This window comes from Neodiprion lecontei, chromosome 2 (genome assembly GCF_021901455.1).
Source record: "Neodiprion lecontei isolate iyNeoLeco1 chromosome 2, iyNeoLeco1.1, whole genome shotgun sequence".
NCBI classification, from domain to species: domain Eukaryota; kingdom Metazoa; phylum Arthropoda; class Insecta; order Hymenoptera; family Diprionidae; genus Neodiprion; species Neodiprion lecontei.
The window spans coordinates 3,793,032-3,804,866 of NC_060261.1; the positions used below are offsets into that span (position 1 = coordinate 3,793,032).

The 11,835-nt window shown below is 38.4% G+C and overlaps 2 protein-coding genes across 2 annotated transcripts; both read right to left on the bottom strand.

The window, feature by feature from the left end:
* Window positions 1-254: 254 nt before the first annotated feature.
* LOC107218106 (isopentenyl-diphosphate Delta-isomerase 1) lies at window positions 255-1,979 on the bottom strand. The gene is made up of 2 exons (XM_015655857.2): window positions 1,136-1,979; window positions 255-1,030 (listed from the first exon to the last, which is right to left on the bottom strand). The coding sequence occupies exons 1-2, from the start codon at window positions 1,412-1,414 to the stop codon at window positions 569-571; spliced, it is 741 nt and encodes a 246-aa protein (XP_015511343.1). The 5' UTR covers window positions 1,415-1,979; the 3' UTR covers window positions 255-568.
* Window positions 1,980-3,656: 1,677 nt separating this feature from the next.
* On the bottom strand, window positions 3,657-11,395 carry LOC107218120 ((E3-independent) E2 ubiquitin-conjugating enzyme UBE2O). The gene is made up of 9 exons (XM_015655881.2): window positions 11,048-11,395; window positions 10,185-10,358; window positions 9,892-10,050; window positions 9,144-9,794; window positions 8,841-9,051; window positions 8,571-8,754; window positions 8,119-8,444; window positions 6,301-7,992; window positions 3,657-6,156 (listed from the first exon to the last, which is right to left on the bottom strand). The coding sequence occupies exons 1-9, from the start codon at window positions 11,261-11,263 to the stop codon at window positions 5,756-5,758; spliced, it is 4,014 nt and encodes a 1,337-aa protein (XP_015511367.1). The 5' UTR covers window positions 11,264-11,395; the 3' UTR covers window positions 3,657-5,755.
* Between the last annotated feature and the right edge of the window lie 440 nt (window positions 11,396-11,835).

Below are 11,835 nucleotides of genomic sequence, written 5' to 3' on the forward strand. Positions count from 1 at the left end.
TAGCTTTGAAACTTAAAAATTTAGTTATATAATTGACATAAACTTCCGTATACACACTATACATTTGTTTATCAAATTTTATGTTTTTCAACTTCGCGCAAGTAGAACAGACAGAATTGCTTATAGATAATTTTCTACCCAATCGTATTTTAATTACAGGTATATTTTAAACGAAATAGAATGTTCGTTATCTTGCATAACTTGGCCTTGGGAGTTAGGTCTGAGGTATGGGTTTTTAAACATGTTTTTCATTATTAAATATAGAGACATTTTTTATTATACAGAGTCAGATTATTTATGTTACATATAAAAATACAATTTGTACATCAGTCTAGGACAGAATTGTTATATTGCCTCTTGTTTTTCAATTAGAAAACTGTGATGTTACACTTGTTGTTAAGTAGAATTATTAATTACACATAATATAAAGCATAGGGACTTACTGGGTATTTAACTCAACGTATGTTAGATAATTTAATAACGTGTGCGGCGAATTATATACGGTTACAAAGGTTTATACAAAACTTGCTCAACTTCGTGAAAGATTCATAAATGTTTCAGAAGTATATTATTGAAAACGTTGTATGCAAGTATGATCCTGCAGCTTTTCAAGAGCCTGGAGATTGTCCCACCACAGGGGTAATTTATGAGTAAGAATGAGTCGGAACCATGGAGTGAGAGGACAGTCTATGAGTTTCAAGAATTCTGGCATCTGTCCCCTGGAGATCCAACGAACTTCACTGACCTCGTCGGCATTAGGATCAAGAGTTATGTTCTCCTTTTGAAGAAATAATATGTAATCTATCTCATGCTCGCCCCAGTGTCCATCCCCAATATCGTGATAATGAATCCTGGTGAGGTATGTGAAGTCGTTTGGCTCAACCTGATTAACAGGAATTCCCAATTCGTAAGAAAGCCGGCGTTGAGCAGCCTTTCGAATACCCATTACATTCCTTTCCTCCATTTCTTCAGGTATCTCTGCCAAGGGATGACTGCAGCATGTGTTCGTATAATGCGCTGGAAAAGTGACCTGAAAAAAAATTGATAGTACAAATTAAAAATGAACAGATTATAGAATGTTTAAATAAGTGAATGAGATTGGAAAAAATTTGATCAATCAAGAGCTGAAACTCACCTTGTTTGCCGATCGTTTTTGGAGTAACAAATCTCCTTTTTGATTGAAAAGAAATACGCTGAAGGCTCTGTGAAGAGGAATGTTACCGTCTTGACCAACGCGATGGCAATCTCTCTTGGAAGCTTCTCCAAGAGGACGATCTTGGTTATCTACTAGAATGCATCGTTCTTCGAGTGCAGCTTCTTGCAGAGTAACTGTCTGCATTTTGGTATAACGTCGCAAGCTTCCGAAAAGTGTTTCCCTCGCTATGTGTCGAACTTCTCTACTCCTGGCAAACATTGTGTGTAAAATTTACTCCCGATATTCTCTCGGTATGTTCGTTTGACAGATGTTGAAAGTTCGTCGCAGGTTATAGAAACGAACAACGTTAGTTTCTTTCGATTCTTTCAACGTCGTTTCGCGGTATGCAGCGATAGATTGCTACTCGATAGCTTTTATACGATATTTCTACTTTCATGTATTCTTATCTACTTATTCATATTTCCAAGTGACAACTTCAATACACAATAGGAATGAATACGAAGTGTTACGCGCTGCGACACATTTCACAGTTTGATCATGATGACTGTGTTTGACTGTGAGTTTTGACACGCACGCACTTATGTAAAAGAACGATGCATATCGCTAGTCCCTACAGCTTTAACTGAATTATGAGTGCGTTCCGATATTAGCTCCCACGCTGTCAATAATCTTTTATTTTTTTTGCGCTGCCGAGTTCGAGTAACTTCGCCTCTGTCCCAGGGAGTTTTTATCGCTGGCAACTAATTTTGGCACGCACTATATTGCTCCGTGGCATGTGTAGGTCCCGAAGTAGTTAGTGATGTAGGTATATCTCTCTTCAGTCCACGGCTACCCAGTGTTACTAAATATATGAGAGTTGATAAGACAATGGAGTTTGGCGGGATTTGTGCTCCATAGCGTCCCCGTATAAGCAATTGAGAATCAACAAACGATCGAAGCGCCGATATCGTAAGCATTTACCGTCAATTTAACGGCGGGATCTTGACGTGCTAGACGTGCTAGACGTATGCTTCTTAGTATAATTTGTCGTTTTCGAAGAGAAAAAAAATGTGCAAGGTGGTTCTAAGTATTTTGGTTTATAATTCTAATTCGTTGTCTGGTGGAGCACGCGCGGTATTATGTCAGTCGACTAACATCGCCAATGCGTCCGAATCGAAATTCGCCGGTTCAATTTTCATCGTCAGTTGTTACCTGGTTTCTGGAATATATAAATTAATTTGTGAGTGAATTTTGTATAAATGTGAAATTCAATCAGTAATTCCCATCCAGGAATATAAAATTTATTCAGTGATTCCTCCAAGAATTTTTTTCACAGTTGGGTGGAAAGGATTTACTTCAGATGTCGAGGCTTACAGTGCAACATGAATGAGTGCAGTCAACGGTGAGTCGCATCGTTTATCCCTAAATTTTAGTTAGTTAAATTGTTTTAGTTAGTTAAATTGTTCAATTGCACCTTGCGTTAGATAGTACTACTCATACTTTCACTCAATCGCAAAACTTAATCATATTCTACGAACAAGATTCGAGCATAATGCGTGGAAAGGGCGCGTACCAGGAAACTTCTATAGCGAGTTATCTATTCCTACCTTACCTCTTATTATTATTAGATGCCTTGAGATGAGCCGACCAGTATGCATTCTACAATACCGGCATGTCAAACTAATGAATCAATAAGAATGATCAGGGATCAAATGTTTGCTGATATCCCTAAAAAACAAAACCGAACGTAGGTCTATGAGTCTACCCCCTCCACCTATGCCAGCACATTCGCCTGCATCCTTCGTCTAGTGTTTTACTAGGCTTTGAGCTAGTTTATTAAATTATTGGTCAATAGCAGATTCGCGAAAAATGACAAAAGTGACAAAACAAAAAGGAGGACAAAATTGCGCAAACCCTGAAAATTGACTTCTGTAATGTAACAAATGAGTTATTAAAGTTATTTCATTATTTTCACGGAAAATTTAGGCAGGTATAAAATGATGGGTTTTTTTAGAACATTTTTTTCCGTTGAACAGAAAGGAGAAAGGTAATAACAAATTCCATTTCATCTATTTACTTAATTGCTTAGTGACTTTTTATTGATTCAAAATCAAGATTACATAATTTATTTATAATAATATATCAATGTAATATACATACCAAGTTATGAGTACCATTTTTTTCTGTTTTTGTTATTTTTTCGTTAACATATAACGTAGGACTAATTATTTGTTGGTATAGATAATGAATCATTTCTTCAACAGTATCATGATTAAAACATATACATATGTATAGCGGAAACGAAGCTTCATGGCTTACAAGTAATGTTTATAATAATATAAATAGCTGGCACATATACAAGGCATCCCAACATCACGTTCCAACGTTTTCGTATGTTTTCTTTTGTTCATGTATTATTCACTTTATCTTCTATATATTTTCATTTTTATTTTACTTCTTCATATTTTTAATTTCTTTGTATTCAATATAAATCCATCGTTTCACAATAAAATGAACGAAACTCTTTCCTTCTTCATCTTCTTTGTAATTTTTTTTTTTTTTCCTCAAAGTTCGTTTTTCCTTTTATCTTTTAATAAACAGCACCATCGATAGTTGACAGAAGTAGAAAAGTTTGAGGCTTCTTACAGAATCTGTTCATCTGTTTATAGATTCAAAGAATCTTAGGGGGGGCTTGAGTTAAGACGAAGTAATAATTTTAGGATCTTTGGAATTGTGTGTAGTTCTTATATAATTTCATACAGTAAAACAAATGAACTGTCTTCAATTTATTGTTGACATTCCTCTCTTGACGAAAATAATGATAATGTAGGAACACCACACCACTATGACAGCTGACAAATGATAGTTACAGAAAAAGTTTGTCTTTGAACTACTGTAAAGCTGGGCGTGATATACGTACATAAATAACTTTATAGCAAATTTACAACAACAAATTAATTCGTCAATCACAGTATCATTAAAAAAGCATGATGTCCTTTAGTTTGCTAGAGTCAAGTTTTCCTTTTAAACTTTTTTTTTGTATCATCAACAACTTGCTCTATACATATTTTCAATCTGATTTTTCCCTTAGAAGGGGCAAATCAGTGTTTAAGCTGTGCTAAATTAAACATATATCTACAAATGCGAACGAAACCGATTACACTAAATTATACCCTAACTTGAAAATATAGTTTTCACCACTGAGCAGAAAGTTTTATCCTCTGAGACCATCTCATGTTAGACAATATTACGTTTACATATAATATATGTGTAATATAGGATTTATAGCAACAGGAAATAACTAAATCGTATAACTAGAAGAAACAAATTACAACCTGTACAGGGTGCGGGAAAGATTTATCGATACAGAACAATGTTTAGAAATATAAAAATATGAAATAAATAAACAAAAAAATAACGACACATTTACAGGTGCGCAACTCTTGAATGAAAAAGACATCGTAAAATAATACATGGGTATCTCAATAATACTGAAGTAATATCGTGAATGTACGTAATTGATAATCGTGAGTAGTACAACAATTTAAAGCAATTTTTAAGTATCTAAATGTTAAACTTATAATATAGTCACGGTGGATGATTTTAACGCAATATTAAATACTGGTTTCATTTATGGAAAAGACAACCTGCATTTTGTCCTCCTATTCGTTTGAGAATGGCAATTACATAGAGAGAAAAGAAACCTTGATGCTTCAATGAAGAGTGTCTAGTCTTTATTTCTTTCTAGACTCTAATAATGATTAAACTTTTTTTTCTTCCAATATGTTTCTACCTCAATGTTTTACTAGACTAGCCTACCTCTAATCATTTTATTTATAATATCATATATTAGTGGATGGCATATGATTGCATATGACTGACTGAAATAGAAGAATTAGAGTCGGTGTTCTATAATTTAATAATATATTCACATACGTTCTAGCATTTCAATAGCTATCATATTATTCAATCAACTTGTTAGCTCTGCATATTGCGGTATAATTTCTTTCTAGAGTTAATATTATTTTCGTATAGCTAATCATATTCGAAACTTTCGATTAGCGTCTAAATTTTGCGAACAACCTTTCGTAGAAATACTCAATGTTGTATGATATCATTGCAAGAGTTACTGGCGACAGAGATTCGTAGCATAATATTTATCTCCGTCAGTATATTCCGAAAATTCCATGACAACGGCAGACTTTATGATAAATACTTGAGAATTAACCCGTCTTTGTGTCCTTTAACTCTTCGGTCGATTTCCGTGCAGTTTGTTCTTTCATTTGTCTACAAACTCGAAGGATGGTAAAACAAAATATATAAATAAACAACGCACGTTGTCTTTTACACGCCTTATTTCACAAAATAACCGAAATTATTACAGATCGCAAATTGTCATGTATTATGAGTTGAATCAAGGTACTAAATACAGTCAATTTCCTAATTACCCACTTAAAGTTTAGCGGCATAACTATAACCACAGCATCGATAACGATATTTAGCATTTGATAAATAGATACTATAAACATACGGATTTCAAGAATAATTATTCATTTAATTAATATATTACCGAATAATTGTGTAATTTTTATAAGCTAAAGATTTAGATTTACCTTGAGGCTAGCTGGTATTACGCTCGGATGTAGTTTTTTTCGTCTCGCTGACAGTAGTCGCAGAAATACTCGTCGACATGATCTCAGATTTTTTTAGCGAATTTTCCTTACTGCACTGATCATTCGATATGACCTTTTTTACTTCTTTAGTGCCGTTTGTTGTTGCCTTCACGTTAGCCTGTTTAATCACAGTATCCGATTTTACACCACGTATGTTTTCCCCATCATTCACTTCGCTTGCGGTAATTTTCAATTCCATTGTATTTCCGCTGTTTGACTGACTCGGAGGTCTGCTCATTATTCCCTCTTTCGCAAGTACCTCTTTGAAAGTTGCTAAAGTTTTTCGCAATGTGATGCAGAATCCACGTGATGCAGGGATCAGAGGAAATTCAGGAAGAATTTTTTCATCTGCAAAGAAAAGAAATAAATCTTATACACGATTTATTTTCGCAAAACGTTGATGACGTTGGAATACTTTAGAATAACTTCATTAAACTGACGCGAAGATTTACTGATTTTGCACGGTTTCGGTTGAATAATTTACACACTTACCACAGTTGGCTATCTCTTTGAACGTTGTAGGTGTGATCGGTGACAATGGATGCTGGCTATTGTGTTGCTCAGATATTTCCATCCACAGATCAAGGCGCTGGAGTAACTTTTTTGCATGTCTTTTGAAATGTTGTATAATCGTTTCTTTGAAAACTAGTGGTGGATGTTGAAGAAGTTTTGTCTGGGCTTGAACGAGCTTCAGAACAACCATCTCATTGTACATTCTAGAATTTTCACGGCCTTGTTGAGATCCTTTCTGCTTTTCATAACCAGCTTCGTTAAAATAGGGCTCAGAAACAAGGATCAGACCTTGAATCGAAACGATAACTTGCAGCAGAGTCGATGAGCTGGTCCATATTTCTGTCCCACGTCCTGCCCAAGTCCCTAAAAGACTAACGCACACTTTACCATCTTCATACAAGTTTGGGTTTAGTCTATCGCTACAGTAAGAAATGTAGTGACACAAGGGAGGAGCTGCCGGATAATCGGCGGACAGTTGAAAGTCGAATAAAAAGAGACCATCTTCGTAAGGCGTCTTCTCGGGCCCGCGAATCATTACAGAATACAAATCCATCCTGTCTTCAAATCCTTTGACCCAAATACCTGGGGGCAACGAGTTTCTCAGTAGCTTCAACTCCTTGGAAACAGTTCTGAAGAAATTCGAGGGGTCTGTCGGTTGAAACATTGTCAATTTGAATTTATGGCTATCAGGAGCAGTGTCTTCAATTGAGAAGCCTTCGCCTTCTGTGTAAACTGGCGGTGGTATTTCAATCGAAATTTCGGAGGGTTCTGAGAGAGGCGGAATCGGCTTGTCTTCTTCTTCTTTCGGTTTTTTCTGCGGAGATGAATTATTCGCGGCATCTGAGAGAGACATTTTTGACAAGCCAAACCTCTTGGAAACCTCTGCGTGAGCTTGCACCAGTTGAGCCTTTATCAGAGTACATAATTTCACGCAAACGTGAGAACTAGCGACGTTTTCTTCAGATCTTGCCATCGCTTTCTCCATGCTCTCGTCTTTTATTTGTTCAGTTTTTTCCATACCTGGCGAGCGATCCGCCACGTTGTTAACATCTTCGCTGAGAAGGAATTCTCCGCTAGATTCACTTGAGCCTGACTCTTTTTTAGAGTTTTCTGCAGAAAATAATCCGGAATCTTCGGGATTTGGGTTAATATCAATAAATAGTTGATTAATCTCATCCTCTTCCTCTTTACTCGATTGTTTCTTGGCAGTACTATCTTGGCTACCAGGTGATATTGCCACCTCGTTCACAGTTGTACTTTTGGTTTTCAAAGTGCTATTGCTCGTCTGAAGGTTGTTCGTATTCGTTATGTTCGTATTCGTTATGTTCGTATTTTCAATGTTATCCTGCTCGGCGTCAGTTTCGGATCCTCCTGATTGATGCGTAAACAGTCTGGTTACTTGGTCGGCCATTCTCTGAGCCACATTAGCTCTGCCTCGTTCTCGGACGCGTTCCAAAAGTCCTTGGAAATGGCTTTCGTGAAAGAACGATGTCCCCATCAGCTTGTCCATGTACCTGCAATCTTTGTAAACTTCAAGGAGTCTCCTCATCACCTCAGTTGTTTGTAAAGATGGGTTCTGGGTGAAAATCTCTTCCAATCGAGACATTGCAATTCTCGCCTTTTCAATGTGAGCAGCTAGCTTTGGTTTTATGTTCTCTGTTTGCTCTGTACCTAAAATCGGGGTGCAGGAAAAATGATTGGAGTCAGAAATACGATGAAGATTGAAAAATTTTAACCATCGGTATTTGAGTAAAAGAGATTCATAATGGATTGAAATGAAACGAAAATAATCTTCACCGTCTGGATCAGCAATAACGCAATCTTCAGATTCAGTTTCCCATGAGGCTTCTGATGATACGTCGTCCCAGAGCTCTCCCTCGTCACTATCGTATTCCCCAACCTTATATAAGTCTTGGGGCCAACACATACTGACGTGACCATCGGCCCACCAGACCTTGACTCGACCTTCTGGATAATTATCTAATATCTGCCCAGCTGTACATCCAGCATCTTCGCCTTCGAAGTTCGCTATACGAATAACTAAGGTACCAGGTCTGTACTGGAAGTCAGGATGATCTTTCAGATCGTAAACACTGACCTCGCGTTCTTGTAACATCGTTGGCCTAGTGAAAATAATCCCATCATTAATTCATCGAAGATTTTAGTGGACTTTGAAATATAAATATCACTTGGCTCGAAGGTTATGGACACTGTTAAAAATTGCGGCAAATAATTTGTAGTTTACTCACTGAGGACTTTGGCTTGAAGTGTATGTTCTGAACCATTTTACTTTAGCCGTTCTGCCTTGATGATCAACGCTCTGTACGACGCCATACATTCTTGATTCCTCTTTTTGGTCGACGACAAAGTCACCAGGGAAAAATTCTTGGTCATCTAAGTGATGTATAGGATACAACTGGGTGGAAGGAATACCTGAATAGATGATAAACCTTGTCAGTATAGTGTCATGTATTGACACAGAGTTTCAATATGGAAAAAGAAAGTATGTGTGTTAGTACCAATTTCGACGGACCCGTCTTGCCAGACTACGTTTGCTTTTGTACTCGTCGACAAAGTTTCCACGACTATTTTCGTTCCAGGTATCAGTGCAACAGGTGCAACTTTCTTCTTTGCTTTGCACAACTTTTTTTTCTTCAGAACCTTCGTCATCAGGGCAGGTCCTCTCTTTTTTTTGCCCATAGACGCTACGCTAGAACAGCCGCTGGATACCTGTAATTTTTATACAGGCGCAGGTAGGTTTTATTGTGCTCACAAAAACAACTATCTGCGTTGAACTTGCTCATAGATTTTTTCCTACTAACCGAAGCTGTGTCACTTTGTGACCCTGTATCTTCTGTATCCCAATCATCGGAACTTTCTGCAGTGGTATTTTGTGGTGGTGGCATTAAACTGTTGTTTGCCAAGGAACTGTGCGAATTGTTGACAGGATTGTTGGCCAAATTAGCCTCCAATCGCTCGGATGTTTGACGATCCAGAATAATAGGTTTATTGTCAACAGGTTTGGTAACGCTAACGTTTACCCGGGATTTCCGCGGGCCATGCTTTGGTACGTTGAAAATTTCTCTTTGCTGTTTTCTCCACTGTTCTCGGCTGATTACATTTTCATTTTCCTTAACGGTGTAAAAGTTACGATCCCCAACTTGTAGTGTCGAGGGTTCAAATACATTGAGGAGCTTTAATTTTTTGAGATCTTCACCCTCCACTACAAACTTTGGTTGCACCTGATCCGTGCCAGCTCCGTCTTTGGAGTAGGCTCTGCACTGCCAGTGAACTCCTATTGAATCAGTCTCTATTTTCTCAACAACAACTTTGGTTATTTTTTGCGGCTTCAACTTTCTCTTTGCCTTTAATTCCTTAGTGCACAAAATCCATTGCGCGTCTTCCAGACAATGTAACGGCCCCCAGAGGCTTTGACCTGGATAGAATTCGGAGGAATGTGGAAAATCGTTATCCTGAAATAAAAAAGGATCGGTGGTATAAGGTGAGCATTGAAGTATCGGAAATTGATCCGATGCTCATTCCACAGATCAGTGTTGAATTACACGTTACATTTTCTCGCTTTTCTTCAAACTGTTCCAGAGCACAGGCATCTATTTCATTTATCACACAACGTGATCCATCCGGCATTGCCAGCCATAATTTTGAATGGACCATCTTAATTCCACCGACCCAAGAATCCATGCACACGGCTATGTCCGTAGAAAATTCCTGCAAATGTTGAATTCTGACATTAGGACAGATCGTATTGCAAAAAATACTCTCGTTTCAACATTGACATCAGACATGACTAGATTGGATGTCTGTAAAAACTGATGTTAAAGTAACGTCGAACTGCTATGCACCTCCAGTGGCACCAAATCTTCACTTTTAACATTAGTCAAGATTTGTTTAGTTCCAATGACTTGAACACAAGCGGTTAATTCGATGTCTCGACAGTAGCCTCTCTGGGTGTCCTTTCCCTTAATCATACGACGTACAACGTCACCTGGCATCAGTGATCTGTCAGCCAGATGTATCTAAAAAAAAATTAAACAACAAATGGATAATTGGTTGATGTAACAACTACCTAACAATGGGGAGGCTTAAAAAAAAGGTTAAGGTATAATCTTGAGCAAAATGACGAGACATTCGATGTTTTACGGCCCAATTAACAATAGCATGTTTCAATTAGATGAAACATTCACCATGTTAAAGTTCATAACGATTCATGCTGAGGAAAAACCGTTACTTCGCGATTTTGGAATTATTTGAATTCAGTACACCATAATAAAATAAAACATACTCATATTTTGAAATCCTTTTTCCTTCCAAGTGATTGTAAAAATAAGAAAATAGTGATTTTTCCCCCAATGTTTCGATACGATAACGTTACAAACTTCAATATCGTGAACATTCCGGGTATGTTCGAAATTCAAAATTAGCGCCCAGTGAAATGCGAAGTATGTTATGCGCCGTTTCTTCATTTTGGCAAGTTGCAGATACGTTGATTGAAGTGTATATCGGTAGGATATGCGGTATTTTATGACGTGAAAGTAAAGCTTATACGCAGCGAACCGGTTGATTGATCGGGTGGCAAGCGATTCCGATTTAGGGGTAGCGTAAGAAGGGAGAAAGAGAAAGAGAGAGAGTGATAGGGATAGATAGAGATAACAGAATGAAGTGGGAAAGGAGAGCTGGGAGGAGTAGCTCGTTCGGGAATTATCACCTTCTTAGAATTGACGAGTTCCTCGACGCCGGAGGGGTGCCAGACAGCGTGGATCTCTCCCTGTTTCCGCTTCGGACTCTCCTCGTTGTCCGAACTTTCGTCCGATGAGTCGGGGTCGTCGTTTCCCATGACGATGCCAAACTCAACGTTACCTCGCTTGTCCACGCGGTAAATAACGTCCTCGTAGAAATATTCAATCATCGTGTTCGCAGCCATGTTTTCTATCCTTATATCGGTCCGGGGTTAGTTCGTTGAGACGGTCGGTTGCATACGCACTAGATACGCACACACTCCGCGGTCAGCCGTCGGCTCGGTGCCTCGCTCTGGCTCTTTGCCTGCTGCCGACGACAGCCGAGCAGCTGACGACGGATGACAGAACCAATCTTACGGCGCACACTCACCGCCAACGATGGCCGGGCGATCGCGCCTTGACCCTAAAGACGCGCGCGCCGGGATTTAGGCGATTCTCGACGTTTCGAAGCGGTCCATTCTCTGCCCTTCATCGTTCGGCCCTTCGGGACCCATTTTTGTTTTTTAGTTTCACCCCGTGGCAACCCTTTTTTTTCAACCTCTTGTTTTTGTTTCGATCTCGTTTGTCTTCTCCTTCGCTCGCTTCAATTATTCAAAAATAAAAACGCGCCCTCTTTGCGTGGACTTCGATCGTATGTATCCTCATTTCGAAGCGATGCGTTGTGTGCAGAATCAAGTTCCATTTTAGTCTGCGTTAATTTATCTGAGGGAAAATTGAGCGGCCGAGAGACTAAGGAAACAAAATCTTCTAGGTACAC

Coding starts and splice junctions, on each gene's coding strand:
- LOC107218106 (XM_015655857.2), bottom strand. CDS start 1,414: ATGTTTGCCAGGAGTAGAGAAGTTCGACACATAGCGAGGGAAACACTT. Junction 1,031..1,135: donor AAAAACGATCGGCAAACAAG/GTGAGTTTCAGC, acceptor ATTTTTTTTCAG/GTCACTTTTCCAGCGCATTA.
- LOC107218120 (XM_015655881.2), bottom strand. CDS start 11,263: ATGGCTGCGAACACGATGATTGAATATTTCTACGAGGACGTTATTTAC. Junction 7,993..8,118: donor CGTTATTGCTGATCCAGACG/GTGAAGATTATT, acceptor CCCCGATTTTAG/GTACAGAGCAAACAGAGAAC. Junction 6,157..6,300: donor CAAAGAGATAGCCAACTGTG/GTAAGTGTGTAA, acceptor TTTTCTTTGCAG/ATGAAAAAATTCTTCCTGAA.